At 47.7% G+C, this 24,087-nt stretch overlaps 2 protein-coding genes across 5 annotated transcripts in view; one reads left to right on the top strand and one right to left on the bottom strand.

Annotated features, from left to right (window-relative positions):
• The window catches only part of PEX1 (peroxisomal biogenesis factor 1), a 57,105-nt gene that overhangs the window by 32,627 nt on the left and 391 nt on the right, over nt 1-24,087 (bottom strand). For all 4 annotated transcript variants that reach the window (XM_044295771.1, XM_044295774.1, XM_044295772.1 and 1 more), the window contains exons 2-8: nt 21,291-21,431; nt 9,047-9,130; nt 7,667-7,781; nt 5,375-6,072; nt 2,930-3,049; nt 2,340-2,463; nt 913-1,016 (exon numbers count right to left, since the gene is read on the bottom strand). In XM_044295771.1, the coding sequence (XP_044151706.1) occupies nt 913-1,016; nt 2,340-2,463; nt 2,930-3,049; nt 5,375-6,072; nt 7,667-7,781; nt 9,047-9,130; nt 21,291-21,431 (1,386 nt within the window). The remainder of the gene's footprint in view (nt 1-912; nt 1,017-2,339; nt 2,464-2,929; nt 3,050-5,374; nt 6,073-7,666; nt 7,782-9,046; nt 9,131-21,290; nt 21,432-24,087) is intronic.
• LOC122939647 (E3 ubiquitin-protein ligase UHRF1-like) lies at nt 13,561-17,764 on the top strand. Its single transcript, XM_044295776.1, has one exon. It carries the CDS (start codon nt 13,672-13,674, stop codon nt 15,937-15,939), a length of 2,268 nt encoding a protein of 755 aa, XP_044151711.1. The 5' UTR covers nt 13,561-13,671; the 3' UTR covers nt 15,940-17,764.

The following is a 24,087-nucleotide window of genomic DNA, read 5'->3' as shown; positions in this document are numbered from 1 at the left end:
AAGAGTTTTTAGCGGTACATATAAAAGAGACCTTTAAAATATATTACCGTATATACCGCTAGATCTCTGAATGGGGCAAAAGGATCAGTAAGTAATTTTTAACATGGTCGCCCCTTTCTGATTCACCCGAATCTGTAAACTTAGCCAACGAAACTCATACAGCCTCAGGTTACTCAGGGCACACTTTCTTAAAGGGGTTGGTCCATCTCACACATTGATGGCATATTGCTAGGATATGCCATCAATGTCAGATAGGTGCGGGTCTCACCTCTAGGACCCAGCTCCGATCTCCAGAATGGCGCCCCCTGCAATGAAAAAAGGGCACACCGGTGTGCTTGCCATTCACTACTATGGGAGTTCCAAAAATGGCAGCACGAGCACCGTGGCCATAAGTGGGGCCAGCACGTATCTGACATGACATTAATGACTGACATGGGAATACCCCTTTAATGATTGGTACAGATATGTTTTTAAAGGGGTTGTCCCACCATAACACAGGATAGGTGATAGGTATGTGATCAGTGGGAGTCTGACCACCGAGAACCCCATTGATTGGGGTGAATTCATCGAAGTTCATGCATGCACACTGCCGAACCATTGAACTAGGACTGACGAAGAGAAGCCAAATACAGTGTCTGGCAACCTCCGGCAGTCCTACAGAGATGAATGGAGCGGCAGCATGCATACAGGACCACCACTGCATTTACTAGGGGACCTCAGTTCTTGGGATTGGTGGGGTTCCCAGCAGTCGGACCCCCCCCCCCCACTGATCAGATGCCTGTGAATAGGTGAGAAGTTGTTACGGTCGGATGATCGCATCTGGCGGATGATGCCCCTCATGCTATCCAGCGGCCCCCACTGACAGCACTGGGCGCAACTTTGCTCTAATAAATGATCTTACTTGATATTTACATGAATTTTAGTCTTCTGCAGGGAGTCCTGACATAACAGGAAGATTTCGTCCTGGTTTGTCGGTTCGGAAGAATCATCAAGACTTAATGTGAATTCTGCAATTTCTGTAAAAAGAAAACATATTCCTTCAGTAGCGCAACTCAGGGGAGGAATGAAGCGGGAGTCAAAAGGAACTGCCCTGGGGTCTCAGCCATGAGCACGGTGCCGAAACATGGCTCTTAAGTCAGGGCAGAGGTCATGCTTTGGAAGACCCGGCCCTGCGGTGGCTGCAGCTGGTTTCAGTAGTCCGATCCAATGGTGCGACAACCACTTTGAAGCAGAGCACTTAGGGAGGGGGGGTGGGGGGGGGGGGAGGTTGGGGTGTTCTCAAGTAGTTTGCACAGTGGGGAATAGGATTTGAATAGAGAATGGGATTCGTTTTTTGAACTCCTTCCTGCAGAGTTGGCACAGTTATTTGGACACTGTATGGCGGCATTATTTAGGCACTCTATGATGGCATGATTTGGATAGCGTATACTGGTATTTTGGCATTAGTATTATTTGGACATTTTATATAGGTATTATTTAAACATTGTATGGTGGTGTTATGTGGACACCGTATGCGATATTATTTGGACACTGTATGGAGTTAATATTTAGGCAATCTGTGGTAATTTTATTTGGATACTCCATACTGCTATTTTTTGGACACTGTATGGAGGCATTATTTAGGCAGTATATGCAGTATTATTTGGGCACTGTGGGTTTTATTTGAGCATTTTATGGTGGCATTATTTGGGCACTGTACTGCAGTATTATTTGACCAATGTATGGTGGTATTATTTGGGCACTGTACTGTAGTATTATTTGACCAATGTATGGTGGCATTATTTGGGCACTGTATGCGGTATTATTTAGGCACTCTATGGAGTTATTATTTAGGCACACTCCAACGATATTTTGCGCACTGTATGGCAGTATTATTGGAACATTGTAATCCTGTCATAATTGTGCACTGCTTTGCAGTATTATCTGGGAATTGTGTGAAGGTATTAACCCCTTAGTTACCACGCACATTTAAAAAAAAAAAAATTGCATTCCAAGAGCTATAACTTTTTTGTTTATTCATCAATGTACTTGTATGAGGTCTTATTTTTTGCAGGACAACTTATAGTTTTTAGTACATGTAATGATTGATTAAAGCAAGCTGTTTAGCTAAAAAAAACGTTGTTTACGTCAGTAAAAGGGCGTATTATTGGTCACTAAGGGGTTAAATGGCACCGCATGCCCTGGAGAAAGGGGCCCCCACAAATGTTTTGCAGAGGAGCCTTCTCTGACCTTTACATGGGCCCAATAAATGACAATAATCAATTATCAAAGGTCTCATGACACAGAACAGAAAGTTACAAGTATTTATGTCAGTAGAGAAACGTCCTCCCATCACTTACCTTCACCCAGAGAAAGTTGTGCCGTATCAGTTTTCCCTGAAATCCAAGGCGAGGATGAGGTACTGTGCGACTGCAGCCACGCGCTGAACGCAGCCTTTACATCCTCCGCTGCAACGTCCTTATCCTTCAGAGAATAGCAAGAGCGGATTTCAGTCTGTGTAATGAAGCGTTCTACAATTTTCCAATCTACTTTCAGAATCGATTCCTCACAGTACTCAAGATCTCTGCTTGCCGTCATTCCATAGCATCCTGTAGTGCTCACTTCTAGTGGATAGAAATCTGTCCAGGTCATGTGATGGACGCAAAGGTGAACGGCTCGTTAGAAGCTCTGATAACTGCGCTGTAACGAGCCATGTAACCGCGCGTCCATCACATGACCCGGAAGAGGACAATAAAGGTTCTCATTGAATGACAGCAACCAGAGGTCTTGAAAACTATGAGGAAGTGATACAAAGAGTATATTTTAAAATTCCATAATTGTTTTTTATCATATCAATAATAACCTGACTTTGGCCCATCAAAAATGGTGAGAAGCGTGCACTTCATTCCTGCACATCTTTTCTATGTACAGATAGGCTCCAGTCACTCACCAAGCGCTGCTTCGGTTGCAGCATGATCGATGACGGGATTTTGGGCTGTGCTTCTAATGACTGTATCCTGACAGCTGAAGAAATATTAATATTCAAGCTCTTTCTTAACCTCTCCGGAATCTGCATAAAGATAATATTCAGGAAAATGATATAATGATCAAGCAGACAGTGGTGACATAATATGACAGGAGAGCGGACACAAGACCGATAATCCACATCTGCTCTCTCCTTCCCCCATACTGTACCCTGTAGCTCTGCTTGCTTATATATTAGTATGTTAGCTTTTGAGAAAATCCACCTAAGTCTCTCTAAAAATGCATATAGGGTCTAGACATCTCTTTGTCAGCAGATTTGTACCTATGAAACCTGTTACATGTGCACTTGGCAGCTGAAGGCATCTGTGTTGGTCCCATGTTCATATGTGGCCGTATTACTGACAAAAAATTATGTTTTTAAGAAACAGGCTCAGCTCTCTCTGCAACGGCTGCGCCGCCTGCACTTTGATTGACAGGGCAGGTGTGATGACGTTTGCAATGCCTGACTCTGTCAATCAAAATGCAGACGGTGCAGCAGTTGCAGAGAGAGCTGAGCCTCTAGGTGTAACAGTAACGCCCCCGTTGCTCCTATAGGCTAATTTGCATATATTAAAACATCATTTTTCTCATTAATGCGGGCACATATGAACATGGCACCAACACAGATGCCTTCAGCTGCCAAGTGCAACATGTAACAGGTCAGCCAGTGTCATAGGTGCAAAACCCCCCTTAACCCCTTCACTACCAGCACCGTACATGTACAGCGCTGGAGCAATAGGCAAACATGGCGCCCGCTCGCATGTGCTGCGGGCATCATGGCTGGCAGGTCTCTGCTGCTTCAAACAGCAGAGACCCACGGCTAATTATCGCAACCGGCAATAATGTCGATTGCGGTAATTAAAGCCTTTAGATGCCGTGAGATCAAGGCATCTAAAGGGTCAAAAACTCACAATTCCGGGCTTGTTACCGGCATCCTCTGTGGCCAATGAGGATGCCGGAAAATGACTTAAATGCGGTCAGCCTCGCTGAAGAGGCCGAGGGCATTCAAGCTGCAATTCTTATTTTGGCCACCACGTGGCAGGCCAACATAAGAGATGAGCAATAGTCAGTAATAAATGCATTTTAAAAATCCATGATTGTTTAAAATAAAAAATAAAAAAATTGATTTTGTACTCTCAAATACGAGCTTTAAAATCATTACAAAAAAACAAAAAACAAACAAACTGTTCAATATATAAAAAATAAAAAAAATATAAACATTTAAATCACCTCCCTTTCTGTATAATAAAAAAATAATTCGGTACCTAAATAACACAAAAATAAACATCATGGGTATCGCCGTGATCGAAAACACCTGTACTTTTAAAATATAAAAATATTTTTTCAATTCGGCGAATGATGTAGGTCAAATATGAAAACACCTCTGGTATCCTAAGGGTTAGATGAGTTATCTGATATCTAAAATATCCCCAGTAATGCCCGGGCCCCTTGTATGGATTAGGCTACTTTCACACTTGCGGCAGTGTGATCCGGCGGGCAGTCCGTCGTCGGAACTGCCCGCCGGATCCGCCGATCTCTGAAAGCATTTGTGAGACGGATCCAGATGCGGATCAGTCTCACAAATGCATTGCAAGGACGGATCCGTCTCTCCGCTTGTCATGCGGACCGACGAATCCGTCTTGTACATTTTTTCACATTTTTACCGATCTGCGCATGCGCATGCCGGAACAACGGATCCGGTATTCTGAATGCCGGATCCGGCGCTAATACATTCCTATGGGAAAAAATGCCGGATCTGGCGTTCAGGCAAGTCTTCAGTTTTTTTCGCCGGAGATAAAACCGTAGCATGCTGCGGTTTTCTCTTTTGCCTGATCAGTCAAAACGACTGAACTGAAGACATCCTGATGCATCCTGAACGGATTGCTCTCCATTCAGAATGCATAGGGATATGCCTGATCAGTTCTTTTCCAGTATAGAGCCTCTGTGACGGAACTCTATGCCGGAAAAGAAAAACACAAGTGTGAAAGTATCCTTATACTTACCTGCTCCCCAACACCTGTGTCGCTTCGGTTCCCTGCTCGGCTGCATCTCCCTGTCGCTCGGATAAAAACATCCGGCAGCCAACAGCAGGCCGAGACGGTGACCAGCTTCAAGGGGACTCGTCCCAGTTGCAGCCTGCTATTGGCTGCTCCCCCAGATTGCGAGATGTTTTGATCTGAGCAACGGGGACATACAGCGGCAGCCGTGCAGGAATCGTAAGCGACGAGAGTGCCGGGGAGCAGGTAAGTAAAATGTATTCAAGGGGCCCGGGCACTGCTGGGGATATTTTAGATATTGGATAACCTCTTTAATTCTATCAATCAGCTACACAATTATATACGATTATCGGACAATCAATATACTCACTGACCCAAACTTTTGCAATATGAGTGTTCCCGTTTCTGGTGTCGTACTCAATGACATCTTTGATATCTTCAAACCCGTGCCACACAATCTTCACCACAGCTTCGTGTATCCCAGCGGCCGCATCAGCAGATTCCTTCTTCCCCCCTGATCCTTCTGCGCTCGCCTTGCCATTCTTTTTCCGTCTCTTCGGTGAAGGGATTTCTACAATTGTTCCATAGGACACGACTACGTCTGGAATTAAACCTGGGGGCTCGGGGTACCACAGAAACACCTGGACCGTGTTATCATTTGTATGGTCTAGGAAGGCTTGGCTATTACTTATAATAGGGGGAACGCGGCGGGACACTCGAAAAATCGCTTCGAGACTAACGCTTTTCAGCAAAGTCCTTCCAAACACGTCCCTATCGCTGGCACCGGGAGTCTGTGAGGGCTTCTTCCCTAGAGCCCATGAAAAGAGATCTACTATTGAGTCCCATACACTGGAGGCCTGGGGAGTGTGAATTTCGGAGATGTCTCTGAGCGACGAGGTATCGCTGCTACTTGTGGTTCCATGAGTAGTTCTTCCGGACCCAAGGTCACAGTCTGCACTTTTGAAAGGGGGCAAATGTGATGGCACGTTCTCTGACGTTCTGCTCTTCGGAGTCACAATTAACTCTGTCAGGGGCTCCAGTCGGCCATAACTTGCAGCTGGTGTCAGTGCTCCTGAACATAAAAAAAAAAAAGGATTTTCATATGCAACACAAAACGTTTTTTTTAATTTTTTTTTTATTGTCGCCAATATAGCGCCAACATCTTCCTCAGCGCTGTACAGAGATTACATCACACCCTATCTAAATTACCTATTTTTATACATACACAAGGACCAGTTTCACATGAAACCAGCATGGAGGGAATATGGAGAACATACAAATGCCATGCCGATGTGGTCCATGGTCAGATCTGGACCCAGGACCCGTAGTTCTTATGGTACTTTCACACTAGCGTTTTTGTTTTCCGGTGTTGAGCTCAATACCGGAAAAAAAATTATCAGTTTTATCCTAATGCATTCTGAATGGAGAGGATTCCGTTCAGGATGCATCAGTTCAGTCCCTCTTACGTTTTTTGGCCGGAGAAAATAGCGCAGCATGCTGCAGTTTTATCTCCAGCCAAAAGTCCTGAACACTTGCCGGAATGCCGCATCCGGCATTAATTTCCATTGAAATGTATTAGTGTCGGATCCGGCATTAAGTGTTCCGGCAAAACGGATCCAGTTTTCCGGTCTGCGCATGCACAGACCTTTAAAAATGCAAAAATACTGGATCCGTTTTTCCGGATGACACCAGAGAAATGCATCCGGTATTTCAATGCATTTGTCAGACGGATCCGCATCCAGATCCGTCTGACAAATGCCATCCGTTTGCGTCAGGTTTGCCAGAATCCTCTGCCGCAAGTGTGAAAGTACCCTAACCACTGAGCCACCTTTCTGTACTGAAGCCTGTCCACCAACCAGCAGATCCTCTGTTATCACCTGATTTATCACCGGGGAAGGGGGGGGGGGGTTTCCAGAGTGAGAACCTCTCAGCATGATGTCCATATTTCCTAGTAATATTTATAGAGGTATTCCTAATAGCATATCGCTAGGATGTCAGAGAGGTGCGGCTCTCGCCTCTGGGACCCACTTCTATCTCTAGAACAGGCATGCATGACCGCCCTCTGTTCGCCGCTATGGGAGTCCGGAAATAGCTAAGCACTGGCTCTCCTATTCCTGCAGCCGCATAGGGTGAATGTAGAGGTGGCTGTGGATGCGAAGTGTTCTCTCCTTCACTTCAGGGGTCCCCATTGTGAAGATAGGAACAGGTCCCTGAGGACCCACACCTATCTGACATCCTAGCGATATGCCTCTAGGAATAGCCCTTTAAAGCGGTTGTCCAAGTTATATTTATTGATGACCTATCCTCAGGATAGGTCATCAATATCAGATCGGCTGGGGTCCGACACCCGGCACCCCCGCCAATCAGCTGTTTGAAGAGAAGGCGCGCACCGTGCCAGCGCAGCCTCCTCTTCACTGTTTACCTGCTCGCCGTTGCATCTGCAGCGGTGAGCAGGAGTAATTACACCCAAGCCGCCCCTTTCATTTCAGTGGTACGGATCGCTCCTATACACTTGTATACGTACAACGTACGCATACATTCTGCATACTTGCAGCCGTATATACTGTATTAGGCTTGTACATTGGGCGCACAGGACTCTTCAGTTGCATTAGAGATAAATCCGTGGAGACCCTCACAGTGAACCTACCGTTACCAGAAGTACTCACCTATCTGAATGTATATACAGGTGTGCAGGTCCACCCACACGGGGAACACCGCTTTCGGGTAAACTATTCGGATCTGGTCCAGGAGATGCATTTCAAGGGCAGCGGCATGCAGCTCCTGGGAATACACAGAAGGTTGTCACCAGCCTATGGGTATATAATACATCTGACCTGACTCAAGGACTTTGCACTTGCGGTTGTCAGATTGATGGGGAGGCTATTAATCTCCTGCGTCACCGAGATAAATATAGGCGCCGGCAGGAAATCGGCGGCCGCTCTAACCGGTGATAGAGCCAGAGAGCTGCCATGGTCTGTATTTATTCTTCCTGCATGTTATATTTAAAGGGGGGGCTCATACTTTTTTTTTGCAAATGGAGAAGACTGGAAATCAAGACTGTGAGCAAGTTTGCAATGGACACTCAAAACTAAAACCTGCCTCATCGCAAGCTTAAGGGTGGGGGTTAAAGAGGAGCTCTCCCCTCTCCTGACATGTTTTAGTAACCCCTTGCATTCCCAGGTAATAACAATTCTGGAGCTTCTGTTCTTATGACTCTTTGCTGTGCCATGCCTCTATTATTCCTGCTAGAAGTTTACAAACAAATTGCCAGCAGTCTGCAGTAAAGGTACTGCTGGGTGTTACCATTAGCTGGTGAGTCTGACTCTGTCCAATCAATGCTGCGGGTGTCGGACTGTACAAGGACACCCCCCCAACTGGTAACACCCATCTGTACCTTTACTGCAGACTGCTGACAATTCAATCAGAACTAGAAATAACAGTAACGGCACAACAAGCAGTCATAAGAGTAGATGCTCCAGGATTATTATTACATGGAGGATGCAAGTAGTTACTCTAGCAGACAGTGCGACAGGTCCTCTTTAAAAGGGTTTTCCAAGATTTTAATACTGATGACCTATCCTCTGGATCAGTACCTGATCGGTGGGGGCCCTACACTCGGGACCCCCACTGATCAGCTGTTTGAGAAAGCACCTGGGCTCCTGTGAGCGCCGTGGCCTTCTAGCAGCCTACCAAGCACAGCGCCATACATCATATAGTGGCTGTGCTTGGTATTGCGCTCAGAACCAATGGGGCTGAGCTGCGCCTAGCCATGTGACAGATGAACGTGACATCACTTGGCCTAGGGAAATCTGAAAGAAGGCTGCAGTACTGCGAGCACCGCTGCCTTCTCAAACAGCTGATCGGCAGGGGTCCCGGGTGTCAGACCCCCACTGTTCAGACAATGGTGACCTAGATATATATAAAATCCCAGCACAGCTGACTATGCATTTATATTCCTCCCATTGACCTCAATAGGATCTTAATATAAATTTAGGAGTGAGCTCCCCCTAGTGGCAGATGCTGTAAAAATAAAACCAGCATTTTACCAGTATTTCCCAGTCATCAGCAGACAGCGGTTCAACAGTCACTTCCTTACAAGATGGGACCATGCTGCACGGCTTGAGGATAACCTGGAGAGAAAACAAAACAAAATGTGAAATGTTAGTACAGCAATCACACATATAACTACATCTGGGACTCCCTTCGATACTTAGAGGGACTGTTCCCAGTTCTAGATGGATAAAAAGACCACCCATCCGTGGTCTATCTCTATTACAATTTATAGGAATTACAGAAACCCCTAAAGTTAGTTGTCTCCAACCTGTGACTCCTTAAGGCTACTTTCACACTAGCGTTTTTTGCGGATCCTTCATGGATCTAAAAAAACACTTCCGTTACAATAATACAACTGCATGAATCCGCCATGAACGGATCCGCTTGTATTATGTCTTCTATAGCCATGACAGATCCGTCTTGGACACGATTGAAAGTCAATGGGGGACGGATCCGTTTTCTATTGTGCCAGATTGTGTCAGAGAAAACAGATCCGTCCCCATTGACTTACATTGTGTGCCAAGACGGATCCGTTTGGCTCAGTTTTGTCAGCCGGAGCACCGTTTTGGCGTCCGCCTCCAGAGCAGAATGGTGACTGATCGGAGGCAAACGGATGCATTCTGAGCCGATCCTTTTCCATTCAGAATGTATATGGGCAAAACTAATCCGTTTGAACCGCCTGTGAGAACCCGGAATGGATCTTACAAACAGAAAGCCAAAGCTGTTGCAAAACTACAACTCCTAGCATGCCTTGACTGTTGCAGGAGTAATTTTGCAACAGATGGAGAGCCATAAACTAGATCCTCTGTCTTCACTAAGGCCGAATGCACACGTCCGTGAGCGGTCCGTGGTAACACGGCCTGGATTCCGGCTGAGAGCAGGAGCGCACAGCATCATTAATTGCTATAACGCCGTGCGCTTTATGCAGCCGCTGCACTACAGTAATACTCGTACAAGTGTATTACTGTAGTGCAGCATGAAGTGCCCGGCGTCATAGCAACCAATTACGCCGTGCGCTCCTGCTCTCAGCCGGAATCCAGGCCGTGTTACCACGGACCGCTCACGGCCGTGTGCATTAGAATATTGGACCACAATATTCAAAAAATTGTGGTCCACCGGAAGACTTTGACCGTTCTGATATTCACGTGCCCTATGGTGTCCTACATTGGCTTATTTTTGCAAAAATTCCACTTTAAGCACCACTCTCGACATACGCAAATGAGCCGTTTGGAGTCAAGGAGGTGGAGACGTTGAGAACTGAAGTCAAGCTCGCTCGCCTTAGAAATCCTGCTCCATCACTTCTGATTGACGTCCCTGAGGACACTCACGATACCTATTCTGGCACATGCGCAATACGCCCCTCTTCACTGCAGATTGGACACAATGACGCATGTGTGAGATCTGGGGATGATGTTCTCTGTCCTCAGGGATGATAATCAAAGCTGATGTGTCAGGATTTGGGACCTCTCCCATCAGTATCAGACCTGGGGATGGAGGTTTTTTTGGGTGCAGGTTTCAGTGCGGATGGTTTTCCATGGAAGACTGTGCCGCAGTTCATGCAGAGATTTCCAGACCGTGCCAGGATTGTACAGGTTCATTCTTGAAGTGGACATCTCGCAGGTCTACAGCGGCGGCCTGTTTGCGGTTTAGCTCCACGCAGCGGATTTTGGGGCACCTTCACACGCCTCAGATTGTGTTGTAAAAAATGTCTGCAACTGAAAATCTGTTCCATTCACCTGAATGATGCTTAGAGAAATCCATGTGCTTTCCCTCAAATTAACCCAATTTGGAGGAATGGAACTGAGTGTTAAGTCACAGAAAATCTGCAGCGCTTACAGGTGACCTTACTGTGATTGCTCGCCTCAAGGTGGACGTTTAGGGTCCATTCACACGTCCGTAATTTGGGTCCGCATTCGTTCCGCAATTTGCGGACCCATTTACTTTCAATGGGGCTTGAACGGATGCAAATCCACATTTCCTGGATCCGCATTTTCGGGATCCGCAATTTCGTTCCTTAAAAAAAAAATAGAACATGTCCTATTCTTGTCCGCAATTGCGGACCAGAAAAGGCATTTTCTATTATAGTGTCTGTGATGTGAGGTCCGCAAATTGCGGATCGCACATTGCAGGTTTCCGTGTTTTGCGGATCCGCAAAACACTTACGGACGTGTGAATGGACCCTAACTCCTGGTGTGAGGTCACAAACGTTAAAGGGGTTCTCTCAGCTTTCGATATTGATGACCTTTTCTCAATGGGCAATTTGTGGTTTAGGCCTCAATGTAAAGCAATGAGGGAGATTTATCAGATCTGGTGTAAAGTAGAAAACTGGCTTATAGCAACCAAATCAGATTCTGCCTTTCATTTTCCAAAGGAGTTCTGAAAAATAAAAGGTGATCTAGCCCCTGGGGTGACCATACATCCTATTTTTTGGACCTAAAAAAATAATTCAGATTCCAGATGGGCACTATTACTAATAAGCACGTCCATTGTGGAGCACTCATTAGTACAGCCTTTACCTTCCCCCCCTCCCATTCTGCTAGGCGGGGAGTGACCGAAAGCAGCAGGACCTGCAAAATGTCATCAAGCTGGAGAGCAGGTCCTGTCCTGTGCATCCAGTCATCAGCGCCATCAAATAGAGGAGGCACAAGCAGAATGGGAAGGAAGGGCGGAGGGGGGCATTAATAATACTGGAGGCCGCTAATGGGGGCATTATTAATACTGGAGGCCGCTAATGGGGGGGCATTATTAATACTGGAGGCTGCTAATGGTGGCCTTAATAATACTGGGGGGCCACTAACTGAGCCAGAGTAATACTAGGGGACACTAATGGAGACAGAATAATACTGGGGGGGGGGGGGGCACCCGTGATGCCACTGGTCAACGTCAGGGCCTGCTATTGGCTGCCTGCCCCATCGCTGAGTGCTTTGATCCAGCAGCAGCTGTGCAGGGATCCTGAGGGACGCAGGCGCTGGGGAGCAGGTAAGTAGGCTCTAGAGGAGGGGCCCGGGCATTCTGGGACGGGGGGGGGGGGAGTTGGGGTGCCATTTAAATTTTTTCCTCAGGCAGAAGGAAGGCTATGTGCTCCCCGGCCACAAACTACTGAGAAAAGGGGACCCAAGGTGAACTCTTGCACCAGGACCCATGAGCCTTAGCTGCGCCCCTGTAATATTGAGACCATATCATAATAAGACACATAATGACACCGTATAATAACCGTGTATTCCTTTATATGAATAGGTCATGAGGATAACACAAGCGGCGAATGTACCGGGACACGGCCCGTGGATTATACTGAGAGGTACATGTACTGACGAGGCTGAAGTTGGTTTCTTATTCGTCAGTTTCTTATTCACATCATTTGTATTTTTAGTTTTTTTTAAAGAGTTTTGAGAAAACCTTATCAACAGTAACAGAAAAAGTTGCAGTGTCCGTGCTTAACGTACATCAGTTGACATTAAAATACAAAAGGTGGGCATCAAAGTGGGCAAAAAAAAAAAAAAGTGTGATTTAAGGCTAGTTTCACACTAGCAGCAGACTTGCCGGATCAGTGCTACCGCTAGTGCACACGTGCCGCTGGATGTACGCTCCGGCCCCATTACATGTCATAGTTTTAGTCCGGACCTCCAGCGGCATGCGTGCACTAGCTGCAGCGCGGATCTGGCAGGCTGTTCACCCGCCGGAACAGCCCCTGCCGCTAGTGTGAAAGTAACCTAAATGAATTCAGGCCAGTGATCTCGCACTGCCAACATACAGAGGGTGATGCCCCACATCATATACAATGGAGTTCAGCCTGGCCTGAACAGGTTAGGCATGAAAACTGGCATCAAAATGGGCAGACCAGTTTTTATGCCCAGAACCTGTTTGGGCCAGACTGACCTCCACTATATCTGATGCATCGCCCTCTGTATGTTGGCAGTGCAAGATCAGTGGCCTGAAATCATTTAACCCCTTAAAAACATCACTTATTCAAATCAGTGAAAAGTGCATGTTTGCCCACTTTGATGCCAGTTTTCAGATCCAGGACCTGTTCAGGCCAGACTGACCTCAACTGTATACGATGTGAGGCGTCACAAACTGTATGTTGGCAGTGCGAATTCATTTAATTCCTTAAATCACACCTTTTTTTTGCCCACTTTGTACCCATCTTTTGTATTTTAATGTCGCTTTCAATTGATGTACGTTAGGCACGGACGGTGCAACTTTTTCTGTTACTGTTGATGAGGTTTCCTCAAAATTCTTAATTATTATTTTTTTTTAAATACAAATGATGTGAATAAGAAACTGACGAATAAGAAACCAACTTCAGCCTCGTCATGTTCTGACTGAGACCTGGCGCTGCCATATACCGAGCAACGTATCCATGCCAACAGTGACAGAGGGCGGGAAGCTCGAGACAGTGAGAAGGGGGCGGAGTTGCGTCTAGTAAGCCCCTCCCCGCTGTCTGTTATCTAACCAATCGGCGCTAGGCGGGTCAAACTCCCGCCAATGTATAAACCGCGCAGTCTGAGGAGAGCGGGAGTTCGGTGCACGCTTCCACCGTCAAGGCGCATTTGTCACACAGAAAAACCGGAGCCGCCACCACAAAACAGCGGAACTTCACCTCAGAGCCGCCGCCATCATGTGGATCCAGGTGCGCACCATGGACGGCCGGGAGACTCACCGCATTGACTCCCTGTCTAAGCTGACCAAGGTGGAGGAGCTGCGGGAGCGCATCCATGAGGTGTTCGGGGTGGAGCAGGACCGCCAGCGGCTCTTCTACCGGGGGAAGCAGATGGAGGACGGACACACGCTCTTTGATTACAGCGTTGGCCTCAATGACATCGTGCAGCTGCTGGTCCGCCAGCTCCCGCCTCCCCCGGGCCCTGCTCCGGTCTCCGCGGAGGACACCGACGACACCCCCATGTCCGAGACTGATCCCGAAGAGCTGAAGCCGGAGGAGCAGCCGCCCGCCGAGCCCCCCGCCCGCGGCCTGTACCGGGTGAAGGAGCTGGTGGACGCCCGGGACCTGCACATGGGCGCCTGGTTCGAGGCTGAGGTGGTCAGTGTGACCCAGGGAACCCCTGCTGATGACGTCATCTACCACATAACGTACGAGGACTATCCTGAGCAGGGGGTGGTGCAGCTAACGGGCAAAGATGTCAGACCCCGGGCCAGGACCAAGTTATCCTGGGAGGACCTGCGTGCTGGACTGGTGGTCATGGTCAACTTCAACCCAGATGACCCCAAGGAGAGGGGCTACTGGTATGACGCAGAGATCCTCCGCAAAAAAGAGGGCAAAGCCTGCAAAGAGCTGTACGCTAAGCTGTTACTGGAGGGCACAGGGGACACCCCAGATGAATGCAAAATCCTGTTCGTGGATGAGGTGTTTAAAATCGAGGTGCCGGGTACCCCAGTCCCCGCTGAGACCCTGCCTCCGAAGGAGTCTCCTCAAAAGCCCAAGACGGGTCCACAGTGCAAGCTCTGCAAGGATGACCCCAAAACAAAGTGCCGCATGTGTGCCTGCCACGTCTGCGGGGGCAAACAGGACCCTGAGAAGCAGCTGCTGTGTGACGAGTGTGACATGGCCTTTCACATCTTCTGTCTTCACCCTCCACTGTCCGCCCTGCCCGATGTTGATGACTGGTACTGCTCGGACTGTAGGAACGATACCAGTGAGGTGGTGCTGGCCGGTGAGAAGCTGAAGGAGAGCAAGAAGAAAGCCAAGATGGCGTCTGCCAGTTCATCCTCTCAGAGAGACTGGGGTAAAGGCATGGCATGTGTCGGGCGCTCCAGAGAATGCACAATTGTTCCGTCCAATCACTATGGCCCGATACCCGGCGTACCCGTTGGCACCATGTGGAAGTTCAGGGTGCAGGTCAGCGAGGCGGGGGTGCACCGGCCTCATGTGGCTGGCATCCACGGAAGAAGCAATGATGGCTCCTTTTCTTTGGTGCTGGCGGGAGGTTATGAGGATGATGCTGACGATGGGACTGAGTTTACCTACACCGGGAGCGGAGGTCGTGACCTCTCGGGGAACAAGCGGACGGCGGAGCAGTCATGTGACCAGAAGCTCACTAACATGAATCGGGCCCTGGCCCTTAACTGCAATGCCCCCATCAATGACAAGCAAGGGGCTGAAGCTAAAGACTGGAAAGCGGGTAAACCCGTACGTGTAGTGCGCAATGCCAAGGGGAGGAAACACAGCAAATACGCCCCAGAGGACGGCAACCGGTACGACGGCATCTACAAGGTGGTGAAGTACTGGCCTGAGCAGGGTAAATCCGGCTTCCTCATTTGGCGCTACCTGCTGAGGAGAGATGATGAAGAGCCGGCGCCATGGACCAAGGAGGGCAAAGAGCGCACAAAGAAACTAGGCCTCACCATGAAGTACCCTGCGGGTTACTTAGAATCCGTTGCCAACAAGGAGAGAGAGAAGGAAAACATAGATTCGGATGAACTGGAAACTCCGGTCAAAGGAAAGAGAAAAAGGAAATCGGTCATTGAGGATGATGATGATGAAGAGGACGACGAGGGAACGCCTAAGAAAACCAAAACCGAACTAGAGTATGACCTGACCCCGGAGCAGAAGGAGCTGATTGAAAAAGATGAGATGAACGTCAAGTTGTGGAATGAAGTGATGACACATCTCCAGGAGGGTCCAAGATTCATCGATAAGGTGGAGGAGACCTTTCTGTGCATCTGCTGCCAGGAGGTGGTGTATGAGCCCATCACCACCGAGTGTCTGCACAACATCTGCAAGAGCTGCCTCGACCGCTCCTTCAAAGCCTCCGTGTACAACTGTCCGGCCTGCAGGCACGACCTGGGCAAGAACCACAACATGCGTGTGAACAAGCCCCTGCAGACCCTTCTCAGCCAGCTCTTCCCCGGCTACGAGAGGGGACGATAATTCCTGCTTATTCACTGTGTCTTACTTTCCCTTCTTTGAGCAGAAAACGCTCTGTCCTTTACGACCCTATAAGAGATCAGAGGCCACAATATACGCTCCATTCCTCTCAAGAACTCTGAAATGACAACTTACTAGCACGCCCGTGTCTACCTGTATGTGGGTGTGAGGCTACGCTCTCCATGTGTGGTTCTCTAAACCTGGGATAGACATCAAATCTGCATCTTGAAGACATCTGAAACTAAGTCCCATATTACAAGGGTATTCCTATCTCATATTGCTGGGCTATGCCATCATGATGGGGGGGGTGACCTCTGGGACTCACAATGATCTTGAAAACGAAGAGACGGCAGAGCTGGTTTAATGCTACGTCCCTTCTGTTGTGCCCCCGCCATCCGGGGACCTGCAGCCAGCTTAGATGCCACGCTGCTACAGGTCTCTGCACAGGAGCACTGCTGTCCACGGGAGCAATGTTAAAGGTGTGCTGCTCCTGCCCCTACATTTTCACAGTCAGTGGGGTCCTAGAGGTTGACATGTTAATATTCCAGTTAGAATCGGGGAGGTGAATACTTCCAGTGCTGCTGTTAAGAGAACTGTCCCTGATAGGAGTGACGTAGAAATACAGGTTTGTGTGAAAAGATTCATTATAACTAGAGATGAGCGAATGTCATATTTTGACATTTGTTCACGCTTCGTTTGTTGGTTAAAGGTGAATTGCGTTATGGACCATAGCGCAATTCTATGACTGAATGCCTTTAGAGGCCTTCTGTCATAATAGAAGACTAATCGGCTGCAAAATTGATCCATCCCGTTTCAGTTATGCAGGGGAGTCCTCCTCTGCATAACGGGACGGATCAGTTTTGCAGCCCATAGGCTTCTAGTATTATGGAAGGCCTCTAAAGGCATTCAGTCATAGAATTGTGTTATGGTCCGTGGTGACGGAATCTAGAACGCAATTCACCTTTAACAAACGAATTTCATAAGCTATCTCTAGTCATAGCTTGAAGTCCCTGCCTGTTTATGGCTGGGGGGGGGTCCAGTTGGTCGTACTTACTGACTGGCAGCAATGTCCTGGGGTACGAGGTTGTGACGCAGTCAGCTCTATTTAACTAATGATGACTTAGCTTTAGTATTTAGTCATTCTGCATTACTAATGGTGGTGCAGCCCCCTTCAACACCACACAGACATTAACAACGCAGACTGACCAAACAGCGCAGTCTTTATTGGCAAATAAGAGCCATCTACGGCCGCGTCACAACCGTGCTGGATGGACGTAGCCTCAGAGGGAAAGCTAGTGGTCGCTGAATGAGACTAAGCCCAGAATGAACACTGATGAATAAATTGTAAGTAACTATAAATCTTTCTCGTAGCTCTACAACGTGCTGCAGATCAGACGGCATATCATATCTATATTGCTGGGAGAAAACACTTAATACTGTTTGTGCTGCCCCCTGCTGGATTTGCAGACATTTCCTGTCTCCGTTGTATTTATGCAAGGTTGTGCAATTTTTGTGTCAGCAGAAGTGTTAAATCCATTGAAATCAGATCCTCCAGAGGTTATTGTACAATGTCAGATGAATTTTTTTTTTTTTAAGGGTGCGGCCACATGGTCATGTTGCTGATATAGTTTCTAAAACCAGGACTGAGTCCAGAAAATGTAGTATCAGTCCTTTTATACCTTCTCTCCTTTTATTATCCAGTCATGGTCTTCCAAAACTGCATCAGGAAATCTGACCAAACCCTGACCCTGGTTTCACACCTAGGCGTTTCTCAAACGCGCGTTTTTTTTAATAGTGAACGCGCGTTTGAGTGATTGACAGCAGTGTTGTCCAAAGAGTCTATGGCCCAAACGCGCGCCAAAAAAAGCTCCTGTACTTGTTTGAGCGTCGGGCGTTTTACAGCACGTAGGAACGCGCTGTAAAACGCTCAGGTCTGAACCCAGCGTAAAAGCTGTGTATATAAGCATTCTCATAAGACCACATGTTATGTGCAAGTATTACAGGCTGCTAAGCACCAGGTGCAAATACATCATCTGCTAGTAATGGTGCCCTGAGGACTGCACTATAGGTCCAAACTAGATGCCAGAACCCATCACTGTGGACACCTTGTGCTTCATGTGCTGCAATCTACAATGTGCAAGTCTTCAGTCTTAAAGGGGGTTTCCAAGACTTTTATACTGTCCATTCTGGACATGGTCAAACAGAATACAATGGTATGATTATCATCGTAGTGCCAGCCATCACTGATCTCTCAAACCTATCCCCAGGATAGGTCATCAGTATCTGAGCGGCGGGGTTCTGACACTCAGCTGTTTGAGAAAAAAGAGATCGGGGCTCCGTGACCTTCCCTCAGCTCACCAATCACAGTGCTGTACATTGCATTGTGGCCGTGCTTGGTATTGCACTCAACTCCATTCACTTCAATGCGGCTGAGCCACGCCTAGGTCATGTGACCGATTAACGTGATGTCACATGACCTACGGAAAGCTGAGAGAAGGCTGTGGCGCTACTGCTAGAGCCAATGCCTTCTCAAATAGCTGATCAGCGGGGGGTCCTCAGGTCTCAGACCCCCCCCAAATCAGATACTGATGACAGATCCAGAGGATAGGTCCATGATATGAAAGTTTCAGAAAACCCCCTTTAAATAAACATTCAGGATGTCCTATTCTAGTATGAGGGCAGCTAGGCTAAATAACTGCTGGTACATTGAGTCTCGCAGCCAGCTTACACTAGGGGCTCTTTCACACAAGCGGATCCGCTGTGTGAAAGAGAGCCAAGCTCCGCTCCGGACAGCATAGACACGGAGCATTAACACGATTGATATTGCTCCGTGCCACTCGGATATATATATTTTTTTTTCAAAGAAATCCAAACAACTTTATTTGATTATTGAAATGTATACATGTTTCCGTTTTTTGCGGATCCGCATAAAACGGATGACACACGGAAACATTTTCAGGAACAACGGATCCGCAAAAAACGGACCGAAATTCGGATTATAGAAAAATACTGACGTGTGAATGTAGCCTAAGATAAAGTTGTCACTGCGATTTTGTAGCAAAAAATAAAAATCGAGAAGCACGGAGCATTCACTCATGTTACTGCTCCGGGTCTCTGCTGTCCGGAATGGGGCTTGGCTCTTTCACGCAGCGGATTACCCGCACAGCCCTTAAACTGCAGTCCTTCTCCTTGCTTTCCTCTCATATCCAATGTTTTGTAAGTTATATAAACTGTAATGACCATTGGCAGTTTCGGGCACGGTTCTCCCGTTTCTGCCACACTGAATACAATGGTATAATTATAATCCCAGTGCTAATCGTCACTGATCTCTCACTCAGGTTGGACACTTATTTCTTATTTTGTTGATTCTTTAGCTCTGTCTGTACACTTTTATATATTTTGGTTCTTTCGCGATAAATACACTCTCTTGCATTCATGATGTTGTAATTTATCTTCCTTTTATGCAAGATACAAACAGTCCATGTTCTCTATGGTGGTGGGGCATCTGTGGGTGACTACACATTTCTGTCTTCATACAGTACTGGTGGGAGTCTAAGGGCTCATTCAGACCACCGTATAAATGGGTCCACAAGAAATGTGGAAAGCACACCGTGTACTATCCGTATTTCCGTTCTGCAGTCCCGCAAAATTGATAGAGCATGTCCTATTCTTGTCCGCAATTGCAGACAAGAATAGGCATTTTCTATGATGGCAAATTGCAGAACGCGCACGGGGCGTTATCAGTGCAAAAATCTATGGTCGTGTGAATGTAGCCTAATGGTGCATCTACATGCGCTGGAGAAGGAACCATTTCTTCCTCAGAGGAGATGAGTTGCACTTACAATCACCTCCACTACATTGGGATGAGCGATGGCTACTGCTGATGCTTCTGGGCAACAGATCTCTGTTCACGCAGCACAATCTGTTATTTCAGCCGATGAATGAGTGTTTACACTTTCAGTGGGTGACTGGTGGCACCTTTTATATGGGCCAATGATGGGGAACGTGTACCTTTTAGTGCTGAGGGCGAGAATTAAGCTGCTTTATGACAGCACAAAGGGACTACTATTTTTTTCCCAAAAAATTATGGGGGTCTCCACACACTTACCAATAACTATCATTTGCCATGCCCTCTTATGAGACCTAAGGCTGCCTGCACACAGTGCGGATTACTCACAGCTTTTCCATTTGGATTCTCGTGTGTAAAAACCTGCAGCGTGATACAGTACCTGCAAAGTTTGAGATTAGATAAATCTCATGTAGGCTTTTTCTTTTTTTCCCATTCGTGTAGATGTTGCAATCTGCCGCATATGAATTTTTGGTGTGGATTTCAGCCTTTTTATCTGCAGCAAAATTGCCTCAAATCCACAAGTTACACATGCAGATTTTTGTGTGGAATTTCTGCAAGTCTAACCGCGCCTCTGTGCAGGTAGCCTAAGGCCCCTTTCAGAAGAGAGAGTCACGCTGCAGAGTCGCCCGAACATCCAGCACTGCCGGGGTCACATAGCATTATTATATCAGTGTTATCCAGTACTGTAGGGGTAACATGGCATCATAAATCAATATAATGCTATGGGACCCTGGAAGTCCAGGCTGGGTGCTACGCTGCGAGTCCAGAGCGTGACACTCGCTCGTCTAAAAGAGGCCTTAAGGCGTTTTGGATGTAGTTGTATTCAAATGTGCAGGGGAATCCTGCTGGAGGAAACTGATTGTCAGGGGTCAGATTGACTAATCCCGTGGAGATTCAGGCCCGGACTGGAAACGTGGACAAGTGTTAAATCGAACCGCCAATCTTTTTCCTGCATAGCCATTTGAATAAATCTTGCAGGAAAAATGGACAAAAGATAAAACTATTTTTTTACTATGCAGACCAATGGTGTGCACAGCGGATCGCCCATGTGACTATACGTCTTCTAATAAATGGGTCCGTGTTCTGACTGGACAGAAACATCACCTCAGACAAGATGGGGCTCAGGCTGGAGGGGACTAGACACTTGTCTCACTTTATACCACCTATAGGGTGGCTGACTGAGACAAAAGTCTGTGGCAAAATGGTGCATCCCCCCAGGCCACGTCCCCTGAGTTCTTTTTGGCTTGTTTGCGGCATAAACATTTTAAATGCGCCAAACTACACCACAATTCAGCAGCAGCCACAACAATAAATTTGGGCCATAGAGTATTTTAAAGACGAACATACCCCCCGAGCACTAGTTCACAACCTGTGGCTCTCCATGTGTTGTACAAACTATAACTCCCAGCATGCCCTCATACACTGTGCATGCTGAGGGTTGTAGTTACCACAACACGTGAAGAGCCACAGGTTGGAGACCAGCTCTGGGCTACACGGCGACTACCTGCTGTCCGTCCACAAGACCCAGTTTCTCTGCCATGTGTCTGCTGAGTTCCACCGCCGTGTAGTCTGCATTTCTGCTGCGGCTCTCCATCCAGCCGAGGTAAACCGGCTGCTCGTCCCATGTCACCTCCACCGCGCAGCCCTGGAAGAGAGAATTACAATGAATAGAGATGCAAACCTGAGAAGCCCAAAAACCTGCGCTGATTTATTTCTAGTTTTAAAAACATAATTCACTTCCACTGAACTTTACTGGAGTTGGCTGCCATAAAGACAGGGTACTGCCGAGAGGTGGGTACAATGGATGCCAGGTCAGACAATCCTCAGTCCATAGGCACTGCGGGCCGAGTACAAGGAATGCTGCAGGCTGTGCCTTATGTGACCGGTCATGAGTCCCATGAATAATGTAAAATGAAAATCAGACATCATATAGTACATGACAGCCCTGTACCTCACATGGTGCTTTGCTAGATTTACATCAGGCTAACAGCCCAGGGGGCATGTCCTCTATGCTGCAGTTTTTTTCCCTATCGTGGCTTGGGACACGTTGTTTCTGCTGTAGCCTTTTAACTATCGCAGCTCAGGAGGCAGTTGAAGGATGGAACTGAGCATGTGCGACCACCTCAGAGAGGTCGGCAGAGAAATAAGGAAAAAAAAACAGCAGGTGGCGCTATACGGGCACATTTTATTGAATAACTCAGTGGCTATGCTAAACTTTTAATTACATGCAATTACAAAAGTATTCAGATCCAGGTGCTGGATTAAAAGCTGCTCATCTGTCGGCACAGCACACACCCGTCTTGATATCATTACCCCTTATAATTTATGCAAATGAAGGCTTCCGTGCACCGAGGCCCTAATCCCTCTGCCTTCTCAGCTTTCCCAGTGCTGGACCCCCCCCCCCCCCTCCCCCCTCCATTACTGCACTGATTTGCATAAAGAATAAACTGCGTCACGTTGCCGATGAATGTAATGTGACTGGCGTAAGAAGAGACCGTGGTGCTCACGGAGCTCCGCAGCCTCTTCATAGAGCTGATCAGAGGGTGCGCCCCCACTGATAGGATATTGATGACCTAGCCTGAGGATAAGCAATCAGTATGAAAATCATGGGCTCATGCACACTAGCCGGTTTTGCTGTCTGCAAATTGCGGATCCGCAAAACATGGTACTGTCCATATGCGTTTCGCATTTTACAAAATGTCCTGCCCCCTATAGTACTGTCCTGTCCTTGTCCATAAAACAGACAAAAATAGGACATATTCTATTTCTTTGGCAAAGCCGCTGAACGGACGCACGGATGCGGACAGCCCCCAGATCACAGCGACATACACCTTATCAGCTGGTTTCCCTAGGGGTATGGGTCCAGAACCCTCCCCCAGTCTGGACGCCTCTGAACGCCATTACTCATTAACATCACTGTGTTCTCCAGGAGCAAAGGTTCTATTATCGTGTGGAGTTACACCACGGAGCTCACGTACCAGTGGGGGGGGCATCGCTGCTGCAATGAAATGAAGACCCAGCAAACACACAAGGTGGCGGAGAACACTGCAGATTCAGACAAAGGGGAAACGCAATGAAAATGGCTGTGTGCACAGTCCCTGCAGAAGGTTGTCCGATAACCCAGAATGGAAATCTCTGAGCAGTGCCGAAGGGAACCGAGTTCTACGGAGGCCTAGATTCATAAGTCTAAAACCTCGGATCATTATGGCTGGATTTCCTCTTTGGTTGTACGAAGACCCACGCTCATCACCGATACTATCCACCAATGGGACTCGTGCCCCGTGCCTGTATTGCGGACCACAAACAGCGGGTCTGCAGTATACAGACACCGGCCATGTTCACTGCTATCCACAAGAGACGTCTCGCACCACAAAAAAACAAAACAAGACACGTTCTATTTTATTGCGACGAGAAGGCGCGGACCGAAATCCCACAGAAGCGCTTTGCAGTGCTTCCACTCCATGCCTCGCCTCCGCAGCGCTCCATATCTTGTGGTATTCAAGTCAATGTGTACACATCCCTGATATGGAACGCACACGACCGGTGCCCGTATGTTGCAGACCCGCTGTTTGCATGTCCCACCTCAGCGGCCGCCGCTTCCGTTCACTTCTATGGGGCTCACTGATCGGCTATTTTCGGCACTCTCGGAGGAATGACTGGAGGGTGGCCGCGCATGCGCAGTGCACCCTTCAGCATTTTGAGGGCTCTGTTCTAAAGATAGGTATGAGTCCTGCACCTATCAGACATTAGGGGCACATAGTAATGTCCAAGATGGGAACACCCCCTCGTGTATTTCCGTCAGTCCCATAGACAAAGCACGCATGAACAAGTACTGCTTCATTCATACACAAGACCCCTGTTATGATCGATGGGGGGCCCCATGGTTGGACAGGGGAAGAAGCATTGATCTTCGGTAGTGTTGAGCGAACCTGTGTTTTAAGTTCGGCGTCATCGAACAATCGCCTTATGGATTCCGCTACCATGGACCATAACGCGATTCTTCGATAACCCAAACTTTAGACGCCAAACTTAAAACACAAGTTTGCTCAACACTAATCTTGGGTCAACCCCTTTGATGGGGTATTCCAACTGTTTTAAATGATCCCCTACCCACAGCACAGGGGATAACTATTAGACTGGTGGGGGTCCTACCACTGGGAACCCCACCAGTCATTAACCAGCGACCAGTCAGACATGCATGCTGCCACGCCATTCCTTTCTATGGGAGTTTTCGCTGTTCTGCTCATTTTGGGGGGCTCCACAGGATACGGAGGACCCAGCGGCAGGATTCCCACCAAAAA

Source organism: Bufo gargarizans, chromosome 5 (genome assembly GCF_014858855.1).
Source record: "Bufo gargarizans isolate SCDJY-AF-19 chromosome 5, ASM1485885v1, whole genome shotgun sequence".
Lineage (NCBI taxonomy): Eukaryota > Metazoa > Chordata > Amphibia > Anura > Bufonidae > Bufo > Bufo gargarizans.
This window is presented reverse-complemented; position numbering and strand designations above follow the sequence as displayed.

Coding starts and splice junctions, on each gene's coding strand:
- LOC122939647 (XM_044295776.1), top strand. CDS start 13,672: ATGTGGATCCAGGTGCGCACCATGGACGGCCGGGAGACTCACCGCATT.